The sequence below is a fragment of the Bactrocera dorsalis genome, chromosome 2, assembly GCF_023373825.1.
Source record: "Bactrocera dorsalis isolate Fly_Bdor chromosome 2, ASM2337382v1, whole genome shotgun sequence".
NCBI lineage: Eukaryota > Metazoa > Arthropoda > Insecta > Diptera > Tephritidae > Bactrocera > Bactrocera dorsalis.
In genome coordinates, this window is record NC_064304.1 from 99,524,558 (window position 1) to 99,541,697 (window position 17,140).

A 17,140-nucleotide genomic window follows, 5' to 3' on the forward strand; every position below is an offset into this window, starting at 1 on the left:
GTACAAATCGCGATAGTGTGTTGCAAAAGTCTGTCGAATAATGCGCTGCTTGGGAAATATTTGCAACGTCCAGTAACTGTGCTCGTACACTGCCATGCCTGGTTGCAAGCCGATGACGTTTATGACGCTTTGGTCGGCACAGTATTTCAGAATCAGCATTACATAAGCTTCACTTGCTGCGTCATTGAAAAGCAGTAAGAGGCGAGTGCTTCTGTTCTCCTCGAGGCGTTGCCATAATGCGCTAAGTAGTTGCCTATCGGCCTGTTTTTCTTGACTGAGTTGCACCACACTGAGTAAACTGTGATGAAAGAGCTCCGTATAATTCTTAATGGGCGCGAGGCGGTCAATATTGATCACAGCTGTTGGATTTGGTGTGTCGAGTATGTGCAGAGCAAATGCCACATCTAGGTAGGCGTGGCCGTTAATCGCATCTGGTGTAGGCTTTGCACTGGCATGGACGAATGTGTAAAGTTGCTGTTCGTTGGCTATAACGGTGCATATATCCTTGATAAATGCGGTGAACTGTTGCTCTACGGTTGAAGGCTCAATAAGGCTAAGCAACGTGGTGAGATTATACAGAAGTTGCATTGCTTCGATTAATAAGTTAGCAGTACAACTTCGCCGCTTTAGACGTTGTGTTCGACTTTGGTAATGCTTCTAACTGTTTTGGCGAGGAAAGCGTTCCCGTTCGTTTACGAAAAACGAGCGAAGTTAATTTCTTAATTGCTGCTATTATTTAAATTATAAAATTGTTATGTTTCCTATGATTGCGCTTTGGGTCATTTGTTACATTTTTGTTGCTCTCGTTCGTATTGTAAAGACAATTATAGACAAAAAGAGTTTGTATGTTGTTTTCTGAATATTGCATGTCCAAAGTGTTCAATATGATCAGACCCTAAATAAATTGTTCACCATCTGACGTTTCAAAAAAGATACTGAGCTTTGCGATTTTTCTCCAGAACAACTAGGTTCATACCACCGAAGATAGCAGGATTAAATGAAAAAGTTGCTTGTGTTCCAAATCTTATTCTTCCTTACTGGCGTAGATGCCGCTTACGCGGTTATAGCCGATTTAACAACAGCGTGCCAGTCGTTTCTTCTTTTCGCAACGTGGCACCAATTGTAGATTCCAAGTGAAGCCAGGTCCTTCTCCATCTGCTCTTTCCAACTTAGAGGAGGTCTTCGTCTTCCTCTGCTTTCACCGGCGGATACTGCGTCGAATACTTTCAGAGCTGGAGTGTTTTCGTCCACTCGGTCGAAGTTTAAGTTATGACTGTCAGCAGTAACGTGGAAGCCAAGTCGCGGATGCAACCACTGTTTGTTTGATGAGAGGAAATACTTTGTCTTGCTCTCGTTAATTAGTAGACCCATTTGCTTTGCAGGCGTAAAGCCATACTGATAAGGCCCAATCAGTTTGTTGACGGTGGGCTTTAGTCTTTCACGCAATAAACTCGATAAAATTTTATATGTGATGTTGAGGAGACTTATCACGGTAGTTGGCGCCGATTGTGGGGTCTCCCTTTTTGTGGACTGGTCGGGGCACACATAAATTTCAATCTCTGGGCATACTTTCTTCCGACCATATTCTACAAAGAACCTGATGCATGCTTCTTATTATTTTCCGCCGCCGTATTTGAATAGGTCGGCCAGCAATCTATCGGCCCCCGCCGCTTTGTTGTTCTTCAGACGGGTAATTGCTATTTGAACTTCTTCATTATTGGACAATGGAACGTCTGCTCCATTGCCATCGATTGAGGAATCGGGTGTGCCTTCTCTTAGTGTTATACTTTGACTGTCATTCAGCAGGCTGGAAAAGTGTACAACCGAATAGGTGTTGCCGCCAGTATATTTTAGGCTGCATAGCATGTGTTTCTCAAATTCAGTTACTACAAAAATTGATAGCAAGCAAGTAGGAAAAAAACTAAGTTCGGGTGCAACCCAAAATTTTATACTCTTACAACTTGCAGGAATCAAAACCAAGGAAATACCTGAAGGTAAAAGTGTAAAATGTCAACCCGAGGATCGGAATATAAGCAATTTTATATAATATATACCATATACTATACATATAACTTATACACTGACAAAATCAGCCGGATGTTTGAAAATCTTGGTAATTGTTATATGGGGGCTAGGTAAAGTTTTCGCCCAATTGTGTCAGGCACAATGACATACTGTTTTGAATAAAATATGTTCTGTGATTCATTTCATTGTGATAACACAAATATTGGCCGATATACGAGTATTCAGCTTAAAATCACCAGTAAGTTCGAAAATATTTTTATAAGGTACATACATATATGGGGCTCAGTGAAGTAGACATATGGGATTTCACCAAAAAGTGGGTGGTGCCACGTCCATTGTCCAATTTTTACCCCAGGCCCAATAAAACCTTTTCATACCATCCCGACGGAAAATTTTTACGTTTCTGGCACATTTCGTTATTGATTTATCGCGCTTTTAGTAGTTTTGAACAGTACCGTTATATGGGGAATTTTCAACCGTTCTTATTGTAGCTATAGTGGTTTGGGAGATACGGTCATTAAACATATTAAGGAACGCACATATGAAGTTTCATCAAGATATCTCATTTTTTATTCAAGTTACAGCTTGCATGAACGGACAGATGGGCAGGCAGATAGTTAATCGGATTTCAAATTTTCTCGTCACCCTGATCATTTACATCTATCTTGATTAGTTTTAGGTTTAGGTTTAGGTTTAGGTTTGGTGATTGCAAGAGTATAAAAAGTGTCGAAAATACCTAGTCCTTAATAATACTTGCCACTCCTTTAAATATTTCTTGATTATTATTAATAATTAAACATTCTTAAGAGCATGTTGCATAGCTTTCTTAGTCTTAACCAGTTGACTTCAAAAATAAAGCACCCAATACTTATACCGTACAAAACAGCAATTTCGAGAATTACTAAACGTAAGTCACTCACTCTAAGTGGCCGGAAGCCATGCTTAGGGTTTTGATCTTTCAGCGATGTGTAATTCATCTCCACCAACTCCAGAAAGCTATGATGCCACCAATAGTTTTTCAGACCAATTTCATGCAATCTCCCCAAAAACCCATTCAAGTCGTGACGATACACTGAGTTCGCAGGCAAAGGCAATACCATTGGCAAATGTTTTCCGAAACAAATATCCGACAGGCGAAAAAGCGGTCGAGAGAAATACTTCTGCTGTTCCTTGTAGACGGTCCACATATCGGTGACACTATATGCATAGTGTGTGTCTAGGCTATCTCGTTTTGTTAGAAATTCCGTAAAGTTATCGAACAAAGTAAGCTTATCAATACACCGATTTATATCTGTTATGTTCGTTACCCAGGGTAAATTATCTTTGCTCGTAGCTATTTGGATGCCACGTTCCAGTATATCATCAATAGTTATGAGGCGCGCAGCAATGGGTGCTTCTACATTATAACTCTGCAGATGCGTTGTATAGGCTATGCCGATGACGACACCCGAGAACGAAATCATAATGTATATGAATTTTTGCACCGATTTAATACTTCTACTTGTCCAAAAAGGTAGGCCTAATAGGGCCTGAAACACATAAATATTCAGTATGTAATCAAAAAGTGGTGGTATACGCTGGCGTTCCAGGCGATTCAAAACAGTCCAAATGCAAGATAAACATACATGGCTGATGGACAGTAAAACACGAGTGCGTATATGCATTATATTACTAAAGAAAGTAAACTTTGGCAAAGCCTTTCCCTCTGGCACCATAAAACAGAAGTTGATATATTGATATACGCAGGAATAACTCAATTGCGGATTGCTTATTTGAACTGGCCAAAGCGGGCCTGTGTCCGCTTCGCCTGATAGGTAAGTGTTTAGGCTATCAGTATAATTGAAAACGTTTTTGGTGGAAGGTTTTACTGCTATAATTGTGGCATTTCGAATTTGAGCATACTTCGTTAAAGCCCTGCCCAAATATCCACTGAGCCTTACGGTGCCATCTCTAGCTGTGAAGTTATACAATTGTGGATGCCAACCGTTCTGCAGTATACGTAAGGGGTGGCCATGCATGTTTTCGAATTGTTTGGGAAATATGTTTTGGTAATGCTGTGAAAAGTTCTGCCGAAGAGTTTGCTGCTTGGGATATAGTTGTAGAGTCCAGTAACTGCGCTCGTTTACAGACAAGTGCGGCTGTAAGGCGATGACATTTATGGCATAATTCTCGACACTTTTTGCGTAAATGCTCCTCACATAAGCTTCATTTGCGTCATCGGGCAAAAATAATATGAGTCCACTTTGTCTATTACGGTCCAAACGTTGCCACAGTGTCTGTAAAATTTGATCGTTGTGCTGTATGTCTTCGCTAAGTTGCACTACACTGAGCAAGTTGTGATGAAATTGCTTCACGTAGGGCTCAGTGGCTAATTGGCTGCCATTATTGAACAAATTTATAATATTTGGCATTCCAGTTTGATGCAAAATAGATGGAATGTCTAATTGGAACTGATCAGTGGTGTCGTTACCAACATTGTAGCTGCTTGCGTATATAAAAGTAAAGATGTTCTGCTCTGCGGCTACAGTTTTACATATTTGCTGGACTATCTCAGCGTAGCGCTGCTGTATGCTTGATATTTCGATTAAACTGAGTAGTGTGGTCAAGTTGTATAACACTTGCATAATGCGAAACTAACGTGCGATTATAGAAGCCGTTGACTACGTTTAAAATATTGCAACGTTCTGAGCCAAAGTTGAGCACATCCTTCATTTAGTATCACTGTTGCTTATTGAGTTATTAAAAGTAATTAAATTATAATTGTAAAGTTCACTGCGAAGCGCAAAACAATTAAGGGTTTACAATTTAATATCATCGTCATAATATTGGCGACGTATGGACGTCATTGTGACTGTGTTATTATATATACTACACATATACTGATTAAGTGTTCTGGCACTCTTAACTGTAAAAAGTTCACACCTTAATTGTGGGATAATTAAATTCAATAATAAAAATATAATCAATACTCTAATTTTTTAGAAAGACGTTGAGTGCTGCCTACTCGAAGTCAAAGGAAAAGGTCTACTACAAATAAGTTTTTGAACAAAATTTGACATACACTTCGAAAACAATTTAGACTATTACTTAGTTCGGCCCAAAATTCATTATCTGTATATGCTTCAACGATTCGGTGCAAGATGAGGAACCGAGGGTTTACGTGGTCTATTCTTCTACCTTATTGATGTCGACACGGCTTACGCGATTATAGCCGAGTTTACAACAGCGTTCCGTCGTTCTTCGTTTTCGCTGTTTGGCGCCAATTTGAGATTCCAAGCGAAGCCAGGTCTTTCTCCACCTAGTCTTTCCAAGTTCTTAGCCACCGTATTTGAATAGCTCGGCTGACAATCCTTTGGCCGCCGCCGCTTTGTTGTTCTTCAGATGAGTAATTGCTATTCGAACTTTTTCAAGGTCGGTCAATGGAACGTCTGTTCTGCTTTCTTCTCATCGATGTGTGTTTTTTGCTGTACAGACACGTATGCGTATCAAAGCTATAACAATATAGTGGTCGGAGTAGGATGTAAGGACCTCAGAGCATACGGATATTTAAAACACTGGAGACGTGTCTTGCTTCTATCCCGTCTCTCTCCCACCACGAATCCACACACCGAGTTTGTCCTCCTTTATATGGCCTCTAAGGTAAATGCCACAAGCACCTAATCATCTCAGTCCTTGTCCCGTTCATCGAACTTTGTGGGCGGCGGTGATGTCAGCCTTTATTTTCACTAGGACATGAAACAGCTGGCAGCGACACCTTCCTAATTAGGAGACCGGACATTCCAGGTGCATGCTCTTTATTCGTAATCCTTAATGTGTTTGTCATGATCGTCATTAAAAGGGGGGTCTCTCATACGAGGTTGTTGCTTCCTTTTCGTTGGGGCGTTTTTTACGTGGCGGGTCCCAAACCCAGCGCATAACCCTGCGGAGGGGAAGTTTCGCCTTCTCACTTTAGCTCGTCTTCAAACGGATGTTTTCTGTCTACACAGAGAACACTTGGTCTAAGGCCAGAAGTCGTGAGCTGCTTGAGCCATTTGTAAAATAATCGTTTCTGGCCACTCCCAAGTGAATGGCACTCAGAGACTCAGACTATAAAATATGCTCTGAATGGTATATATTTGCAACTAATTCAAGATAAAATTTTAGAATGAAAGCAGCATATTATTTTGGAATATATTTGTCACATAACTACATTATAGGTACTTATTTAGCGCAAAAATATTGGTCTGCTAGTAATGCTTCGCTTAATTCGCGCCATTGAATTGAAAAGCTCTTCAAGTTTTGGCCAAAAAAGCTCCAGTAGAAAGCAACAAAAACACGCCGTAAATAAAATACTCATTGTAATTATAACGTCTTGTAAATCTTCCAATTTCATTGGTTTGAAAAGTTCCTGCTTATTCCGATCTTCCAGCAAAACTTTTTTCATCGATACCAGTTCATAAAAACTATTACGTGTCCAAAACTTTATCAGCCCAGCTGCAAGCAACCGGCCCGTGAAGTCCGTTAAGCTTTCTCGATACACTGAATTCATATGAATAGGCAATGCCAATGGAGAACTCTTCCTGAAACAGATATCTGTGAGGCGGAAAAGTGGCCGAGAGAAATATTTCTGCTGCTCTTCGTAAACGGACCACATACTGTTGGCAAAAAATGCATACCTTGTATCCAAGGTGTCACGCAGTGTTAGTAATTCGGTAGAGTTGGTGAACAATGTGAACTTGTGCAAGTTTTCACGTATATCACTTTCCTTACGAAGGTTTGGTAAATATGTCGCGTCCATAGTTAACTTAATACCACGTTTTATTACGTCATCAATTGTCTTTGAAAGCGGCTCAATTGGTGCATTGCAATTGAAACTTTGCAGATAAGCATTGTAGGCGACACCAATATTTAAGGCCCTAAACCAGATGATAATATAAATCAGCTTATGTATAAATGTACTGCGCTGCGTCGTCCAAAATGGCATGCCCAGTAGGCCTTCTAGCACAGAAATGTTGCAGAAATCAGTGAAGCGAAGTGGTCTTTGGCGATCTCTCCAACGTGACAGGAGTGTCAAAATATAAGTGATTAGCAGCTGACTGATGAAAAATAAGATAACTGGCGTCTTGTGGAATATGTTGTAGTAGAATATGTTCTTGGATATTGGCTTCTCTAGCGGTATCATAAGACACATGTTGAACATGTGCAATGAATTCGAAAAACTCAATCTATCCTCCAGTACATGCAACGGCCAAAGCGGACCGGTGACTGCGCTGTTATTCAGCAAGATTTCGCCTAATTCTTTTAAAAAATAAATTTTGCCGTTTCGCGAAAATGGCGATGTAATTGTAGCATTGCGACGATGTGCGTATTCTGTTAAAGCCCTACCCAAATAACCGCTAAGCGTGGTAGGTCCGTGTTTGGGTGTGAAGTTATAAATTTGTGGATACCAACCACTATCTACTATGCGCAGCGGATAACCATGCATATTTTCCAATTGGTCTCGGAATATGTTGTGATAATGTGGTGAAAAAATGCGTCGAATGGTTTGCTGCTGAGAAAATAGTTGCACAGTCCAGTAGCTGCGGTCGGTTACTGCTAGTTTCGGCTGCAAGGCGACAACATTTATGGCGTGTTTTCCAACGCAATTACTCAAGACCCGACTCACGTGAGTGCCATTGGCTGTGACATCGAAAAGCAGTATGAGTGCGCTTTGCATATTTCGGTGTAATCGCTGCCACAATTTGTCTAAAATGTGCCCATTTTGGTTGGTGTCTTCGCTAAGCTCCACTATACTTAGTAAATTACGATTAAACTGCAATGCATACTGCTGGATGTGGGTATTATTGCTGTCTATATTCATAACGGCTACTGGGTTACGTTTTTTTCGCTGATGGATTAGCTCAAACAAATCCAGTTGTTCCCTTCCAGCAGCGCCATTAGCTACATTACCGTCACTAAAGTAGATGATAGTGTAAATTTGTTGTTCGTTTGTCGTAGCTTCGCAGATATTTGAGATTATTTCAACAAATTGTTGTTTCACTGTTGCCAATTCGATCAGATTGAGTAGTGCAGTTATATTTTGTAAGAACTGCATTGTTGAATAATTCCGCTTTTGATGATTCAAGCGCAACAAAGTTTAGCCTTCACGGAAATCTGGTCCAATATTATTTTGTCCGCCGTTCAAGTCTTTTGTGTATTTACGAATGCAGCTCTCTTTGTGCAATAACTTTTTATAACAATATTTCCTTGCTATACATGACATTGAGTTGTAATAACTTTGGAACAATTTATGGTACCTTTGTGGCCGTAGACCATTTGTAAAATTTTCAACTAACATTAATTTAAACACCCAAGCGTCGGAAGTGGTGAACTGGGACTATATGACGACATTTTCTTTATTCTTTAATAAAAAAAGACTTAAAGTTATGTGACCGGCTTTTTTTAAATACCCACAGAGGAAGTTCAATACCGGTTGTTAGCAAAGGAAAATGTTATAAGTTAATGAGAGAAGCGGAATTTTTCATTTTGTCAAATTCCTTTGCTTGCAATTTTTTGATAAGAACTCACACATTTACTATGGTACTTGCACCAGTCTATACATTTAACATATTTGTAAAAAGATACACCATTCATTAAGAGGAAAGTTGGCATAGTTTACCCGATTCACCAAACGATGACGATGGAGCAGACGTACTATTGCTTGATCGTGAAGAATTTCGAATAGCAGTTACCCGTCTGAAGAACAACAAAGCGACGGGGCGGATGGATTGTCGGCCAAGCTTTTCAAATGTGGAGGTAAAGAACTGATAGAGAGCATGCGTCAGCTTCTTTGTAGAATATGGTCGGACGAAAGCCTGCCCGATGAATGGAATTTAAGCGTGGTTTGCCCAATCCGCAAAAAGGAAGACCCCACAAACTGCGTGGGATAACTGTGGGATAAGCCTTCACAAAATAGCATATAATGTTCTATCGAGCATATTGTGTGAAGGATGAAAGCCCACCAATAACAAGCAGATGGGACCTTATCAGTGTGGCTTTAGGCCTGGCTCTTGGAAAAGACCCGTGAAAAGAAAGTCGACACGCACCACCTCTTCGTCGATTTCAAAGCGGCGAGCCGTTCGATACCAAATGAGGTTTTAGACAAGGCGACTCCTTATCGTGCGACTTCTTCAATCTAGTGAAGGAAAAAATGATTCGAGCTGCAGAGCTGAATCGTGAAGGCAGAAAAGTGTACAGTTTTTGGCGTACGCCGATGATATTGATATCACTGGCCTCAACAACCGCGCCGTTAGTTCTGCTGAGCTGTATGAGTTAGACGACGACATTGACATATTTCAACGAATTAAGATACAGCGGCTACGTTGGCTAGCTCATGTCGTACGTATGGATGAAAACACTCCAGCTCTAAAAGTATTCGACGCAGTATTCGCCGGAGGAAGAGTACTCAGTTGGAGAGATCAGGTGGAGAAGGCCCTGGTTGCACTTGGTATATCGAATTGACGCCGATTTGTAAAAAGAGAAACGACTTGCGCGCTGTTGTTAACTCGACTATAATCGCGTAAGTCACGTCTACGCCAGTAAAGAAGAACAAGAGGTATACATATAGGTATATATATATATATCTATAAATATTTGCTAGTTTCGGACCAAATTTGCATCTAATGTAAAATTCAGTGAAGACGAACGGGAGAAAAAAATGATTTGAAATGCCTTCGGCAATAAAGGTGTCGTGAAAATCAAGAAGACACATGTGCAATCATTATTGGAACCAGAAAAAAGACGAAGATGTAGCATATGACAAGACTAAAAATAAATCATCATGAATTTCGTCAATGCAACATCAATAAAGCACCAAAAAGATGCCAGCAGGCAATAGCCAACAGTTACGAGTCAACAGCGGCTTTCAACTGCTAACCACCAAACCGCCAAACAAGCGGCAACAAGTCATTTAGACGACATCTCGTTAGTAAAACAACAAATGATTGGATGAACTGTCGATGGTAAAGCACCAGCACACAGACCTACGTACATAGCGATGTGTATGTGCAACGAGTATGCACTTTGCCAGCATTAACACGAACATGCCCCCGAAACGAAAAAGGCCGCGCGCTCTAAAGTGGAAGTGAGGCGCAATAAATAACCGAAAATAGACGAAGCAGATTTAATGGTTCCACATCTGTCAAAAACAGACGCTACCAAAATATCTATCAACACACACACACATATGTGTATACACATACATACAGACGGACATATAGGTTTTAGTACATATGAACAAGTAATTGCAGCTGGCTGGTTGTTAGTGCAGCGCTTGCGGCGATTGTTGTGACATCTTCGTTGCAACAGCAGCTACTGCTGCTTGCCACTTTGAAAGCGCACTCATTTCTTGGCAGCATTTAAATTTTAAACGTTATTTTCGTTGTTGCTGCGGATATTTTTGCAGCTATTTTGCATCTGCTTGTTATGAGCTGAGATAGACAAATCGGTTTTAGTGTTAGCGCAACGCCGCTTCCTGTTGCACATGCACAGCCTTGTGCTGCGATGCATGTGTGCAAGCACTTTTGCGCCACTTAGTCAACATTACTTGTGCATGCAACACATTTCGTCGACGGCTATGGCCAAAAGTGACAACATGTATGTCATTAGCGGCAGTTTATGCTAATGCCATTGCTGTTGTGTTGTTGTTATTGCTATTTTGCAGGTGTTAGCACTTACCAAGCGCTTCCAAATTCTAGACGACATCACAAAAACGTGCCACAAAATTTGTATGCCGCAACATGTTGAACATGTCAAATGTATTAAACATAGCCATGCGACCGCCATATGGGGCAAGCGGCAGGCAATGTTCAGTTTAATGCATATATGTTCATTGTCTGTTGTTTGTTGTTTTGCTACATTTGGTACTTGGCTATAACAAAGGGAAACAATTTGGTGCAATAATTGTTTAGCTAATGGCGGTGACAATCGCACAATAATTGCATGTGCAACAAATTGGATTTGAATGCGCTGCAACATGACGATTACTGGCTTGCGGGGTGACCCCTCACGGTGATGCACACATGTGCGAGGTGTGAGCGAAGTCAAAATGTCAAAATGTGTAGTTGTGGTGGCAGGTTTTTACCGGTTCACTTTCAGCAAGAGACCACAAAACGGTTTTCAGGGCACAAAAATAAATTTGATGACTGCTTTATGCTTGGAAAATGATGTAATTTCGGTTATTTGTATTTCGGCACTTCAATTGACGTCATTGATTGTGCGACTTAAGTAAGGTTAGATGACAGATCGCTCAGCATGGCTGGGGATCACACTTATGGCAGATTGTTATGTATAGTCCTTTGTGAAGTCAGAAGAAAGAACTTCAATCTGTTTTTATGCCCGACAATTGGAATTTATGTTTTGCCCAATCCACAAAAAGAGAGACCCCCACAATAGGCGTCACTACCGTGGGATAAGCGTCCTCAACTTCGCATATAAGGTGCTCTCGAGCGTATTGTCTAAAAGATTAAAGAGCCGTTCGATACCAAACGAGGTTTCAGACAAGTTGGCGTAATCCGATTATTATATTATAAAATCATTAGTCTCAACAACTGCGCCGTTAGTTCTGCTTTCTCCAGAATGGATTAGGAACCGAAGCAAATGGGTCTGGTAATGAACGATGGTAAGACAAAATATATCCTGTCATTAAACAAAACTGTCGTCGCACTCGCGACTATGCTCCCACGTCACTGTTGCAGTTATAACTTCGTGCTACTTGGGACTAATTAGGCAATTAAATAAAACAAAACACTATAAGTCACTCATTATTCCCGTCCACCATGTAGCAGAGGCATGGACGATGAGAATACCTGATGAGTCGGCGTTACGAGTTTTCAGGAGGAAGGTTCTGCGGAAGATTTATGGCCCTTTGCGCGTTAGGCACGGCGACGAGTTAAATGACAGCGGCTACGCTTTCTAGGTCATGTCGTCCGAAAGGATGAAAACTCTCCAGAAAAAGAAGATTTCAGCTGGATAACTAAAAGTTTGAGATCCGAGGTCTTTTGGACTTCACCTGGACGAGGGCCTGTCGAAGAGGCAGTGTTGATCTGATTCTATCTCCACTTCTTTCAGACAACAAGAATTTTAATCTTACAACATCAACACCGATGGGACAATGTCCAGTTAGAACTCCGACAACCACCAAAAAATGAATCTAGCTGAGAGCGAAGAGTTTCCTAGACTACTTGCGATTTACCATGAACCAGAAGAACCTTGCTGGTAGTTGATCAACGCTTGATGGGCTATTCCGAAGCACAAAATTTGAAATTTAAATTCTATGGGGTGGTTTAAGGATTGAACCTTGTTGGGAACACTAAAGAAAACATAATTATTGAGAAACCTTTTGAATATGAGAGTAAAGGGGAAGGATATATCTAAATGAGCGGGATTTCGAAACTATGCGTGTAGGCTTACACAGTATGCGAGTAGGAGTGGTTTTGAGACCTGTGCTAGAAAGGAAACTGCTTTAAGAACTATGCTATTAATACCATTTAGTATTTTTTATGAATTCCTACAAGTAGCCTTCCACTTGCTTACCACCAGCAAGACATTTTTTACCAAGTTGTTTTTCCGTCCTTACCAATATTTCTAATATATTCAAAAAATACTAACTATGAACTCTAAGCCCACTCAAAAGCACTGAGACACCTTCAAATGGGCTTGAGCATCTAAACCGTGGGTTTCGAGTTAGTGAAAAACACATACAAGTAGTTGGAAGGTGTTGGGTTATGATATGGCTACAGATGTTTTAATTGGTAAATTTTTGACATCGGGCATACTTACCAATTTCAGAAGCTCACCACACACTCAACAGCTTAGTCTTCATAATGCGTACTGAAGTTGTCCTATTTAGGCGTGTCTAGAGTGATATTACCATATGATTATAGAAATTATGATTCTTCATAACCCTGACTTTATAATATTTATTATTACAGCAATTTCGTTAAGGCAGTTAATTCTGACCAAAAATTGATTTAAAAATAACGCTTCGTTTTGCCCAAACTAATTCGAGCAGCAGACACACCACAGCTAACAACTCAAGCACAGCAAGTCCACTTAACACAATATAGAGGGCCTCCAGTTTCATTGGTACGAAATCGGTTTTTTCACTCTTATCCAGCAAATTGATCTGATCCAGTTGTAGCATTTCGATGAAGGCATGTCGTTTCCAGTACGCCAACAGGCCCGCTGCTTGCAGATCACCCAATAGGGCATTAATAGCCCAACGATGCACAGAATTTTCACTAAAACTGATTACCATAGGCCAACGGGTCACCGGACAGATATTGGAGAGACGAAAAATGGGGCGTGCAAAAAACTTTTGTTGTTCTTCAATGATGGGCCAAATGGAGGTCACCTGATATACATAGCGCGTGTCGAATGCATTACGTAATTGCTCAATTTCACTTCGGTTCTCGACAACAGTCATCTGCTTTATAAATGGCACGAACCACTGATACCCTTCCACTGGCAATTGAAATAGTTTTACTTCATCGCTGTGAATTAATATTTTGAGACCGCGTGCCAACAATTCCGGTATAGTTTCGGCTGGTGCTTCGATGGGTGCACGCATGTTGAAACTCTGCAAATACGTGCCATAGGTGGTGCTGAAAATGATGCCAGCCACCGAGATGCCTGCATAGATTGCGCTGCGTGCGGCCAAAGTGCGACTCTCCATCCAAAATGTTTGACCCAGTAAGCCCTGCAAGATGGGTGCATTGAATACAAGATCGGCAAATGAAATGGCAGCGCCTTGCAAGTAAAAAGTGAGCGTTAGCGTAAAACTGAGCGCCAGCAGCCCAAATAGCATCATAATGAGTGTAGCTTTGTCGAAGATGATGAAAAAGTAGGTTGCTGGTGGCAGCGGTTGCTCCATGGGCACCATTAGACACCAATGATGACTGTCGAACATTCTTGAGTAACTGAGATTGCGATTTGGGTTCTCATATGCGGCTTGGCAGTTCATATCGGCACTGCCATTTTGCACCAAGTCATCCAAGCGATCGACAAACAAGCTGCCCTGTATTTCGCCAAACGGATATACCAGCGTGGCATTATGACGCCGTGCATACTCGACAAAGATCTTACCGATATGTCCGCTGACCACCGCGTTGCCGTGTGCGTCGCGCATGAGATAGCACTGCGGATAAGAGTTGGAGGTCGCGATGCGTAGCCGCTGTCCGTGCATATTGCCGAGATGTTGCGGAAATGTTCGCCTGTATGCCGTTAGAAACGTGCGCCTGACAACTTGCCACACCGGAAAAATGCTCAACGTCCAGTAGCTGCGCCTTAGCACCGCCTCTTTCGGCCGTAAAGCAATCACGTTCATCGCGTTATGCGTGGCGCAGTAGTTTAGTATACGTGCCACATATTCTGCGCTCACATCATCGTTTAGCAGCAATATTATGCGACTTTGTGTATTTTGCCAAAGCCGTTGCCACAAGACTTGCAAGAATTCTACATCTGCCTGCCGCTGCCCTGCAAGCCGCGCCACAACTATGTAATTATTATTGAAGTTGTCCCAGAAGCGTCGAATTGGCGCCGCGGCATTGAAACTCAGCATTGGCCACGGATTGTGTGATGAGTGTAGCCCAGCGAGTAGCGTGCCTGCTTGGAATTGTTCTTCTCCCTTCCTGTACTGCTGACTGATATAAATGATTGTGTGCACATGCCGCTGTTCCTGGCTGGCGGCTTCGGCAATATTTTGCACCATAAACGCTAAGTCCTGCGTCAATGTCAATGCTTCGCAGAATCGCAGTAGTGCCGTTAGATTATAGAAAGTGGCGAGCATTTTGCTGCTACTCGTTGTCTTCGCGCTGTCGTGTAGCGACTGTGGCCCGCATTGAGTCGAGCGCTTGTGTTTATTCACACTCAGTCAACCCTTCAGCGCCGCTTGTGTGAATCGGTTAGGGTGTTTCAAATTATTTAATAACTGCGAGCTTTTAAAGGCGCGTTTTGTATGGCAAATCGCATGTAATGCATTTTAAGCGTTAATCAATAGTTAATGGACTAATTATAGCTGCATTCGATGCTTGTCTTAATTATTAACTGCTGAAGTTCAATTAAAAGCTTACATGGTCGTTCATTCTTACACGTAATTAAGTTTTTAGAAATAATCCGTGTTGGCAAGGGAGAGCTATGAAAATTAAGGCGTTAAGTTGAAAATACATATTTTGTAGTTGGGAGTGCTATAAAATCGCACATTTCTCTGTTTAAATTATAGTTGGCTTATAGATCCATTATTATAAAAATGGACTAAACCTCAAATCAAAAGAACACACAGCTTCGAAATCCAATTGAAGAGGACCTATCCTCTGTGGTAGGAAATTCCATTCAAAAGTTGATTACTTTTAAAGTGCTCGCCGTGGTACCTGAATTAAGTCTCCGGCCAGACCTCGTAGCCGAAACTACCATTAGTTGAGCTTCCATACAGCTCTGGACCGGTGGCCAGGAGTTGAACCCCATACACACACCACTCATATAAAAGCTAACCCTAATTCCCAGCTAAACGCCTTCGACGTTGAAGCAACCCACTCGCAAACGACCCAAACTGTTCGACATTCCGCTTTAAGCTTGCGGAGAGATTCTGGGACACCTCCGGAGCTTCAGTCTAGCAATATCTAAAGATCGTCTTAGATACCTAGGGGCTTTGTAAATCAAGGCGCTAGATAAAGTATCAAAATTAGATATGAAACCGATCTTAAAGCTCGCAAAAAAGTGTTGACGTTCAGGATGACAAATGCTTCACCTCAAATTAAAATGAACTACGATAACATATTCAGAAAGTTCAGGGAAGTAGGTATGAGAGAGACGCCTCCTCTGGTTATTTTCAGCCTTATCTATAACTAGGCTTGGATATCTAAGAGCTTCGCAGTTCAAGGGACTGGATGAAGTACCAGAATTAGATATCAAGTCTTTATAAAATATCGCAAAAAGCGTTGACGTGCTGCACGACTTAAATTCAGCTCTATGCACGGCTTAAAAGCCAGTCAGTGTTAACCTAACCCAACCTAAGCTTCTGGAGCCTTCAATATATCGGATCATATGAAAACCTACATCACAAGGGACCGAAATGTTTAGTATGGATTCAAGCTCTCCTGTTGTAGTCCTGATTCAATTAGTACATAAAGCTTTGTCTGCCAAAAGCAAGAAACGAAATGACACATTTTCAGCCAATAAATCAAACGAAATTGTCAGCGTTTTGCGGTCTTCTTCTTCAGTTAAGAGACATATGGTAGATATATAAGTTGAGTATATGTAATTGAGAATCGTAGATTTATGTGTGTATGCAATATTGCATGTTAGCTAAATATTTTTTATTAGGTCTTGTGGAGATGCCGTTAAGGCTGCTGCTGGTGCCACATGTCTATTGCTTATAAGCGTACTTAGAAATTACCTTTGTATAAATAAATAAATGCGCACATAATAATCATCACGATGTGGCAATGTGGCATATACATATACCATTAACTACTAAATTGTTGCATGCAACTTGAACCGGAAAACGTGAATATTAACTTTTTTCATCGCTTTTTTTCGAAAACTTAGTGAACTTGTTGCACTTCTTTCTTTCTAAGACGCGTCCTCATGTGTGTGCTTCATTGTAAAATGCACAGCGAACGCCGCAAAATAAGCTGAAGTGGCAGCAAACGTGATTTATATTTGTGTGGCATGACATGCAGTGGTAACACAAATATCAGGGAAATACACATACAGACACAAATTCGCTTTCAATCGTGAGCAGTCACATTCTGATGTAATAAATATTGGAGAAATTGAAGAAAGACTTTCGTAGCTCGTTAACGGTAAGAACCAAGTATATTTTAGTAGCGTCAAATATTGATTTGTATTATTTAAAGACGACGTTATCACTCTTTTATTTTGAATCGGAAGTCAAATTACTAGAAACTTCACGTGTTTGATTTTCAAAATTTTAAAATATAATGGTATATTAACTAGACTCTTTTTTAAGATAACGGCTTGTAGATATACATTTTACCCGGCCGGGACCTTGTATGCTGTGATTGCTGCAGTTTATCTTCCATAAAATACTCATGCTATTTCATATCTTCATCATGTTCGTCATTTCTCATCCCTTCAG

At 41.0% G+C, this 17,140-nt stretch overlaps 1 protein-coding gene across 1 annotated transcript; it reads right to left on the bottom strand.

Annotated features, from left to right (window-relative positions):
• Positions 1 to 12,986: 12,986 nt before the first annotated feature.
• LOC105231677 (uncharacterized) lies at positions 12,987 to 14,856 on the bottom strand. Its single transcript, XM_011213098.2, has one exon. It carries the CDS (start codon positions 14,828 to 14,830, stop codon positions 12,992 to 12,994), a length of 1,839 nt encoding a protein of 612 aa, XP_011211400.2. The 5' UTR covers positions 14,831 to 14,856; the 3' UTR covers positions 12,987 to 12,991.
• Positions 14,857 to 17,140: the final 2,284 nt, after the last annotated feature.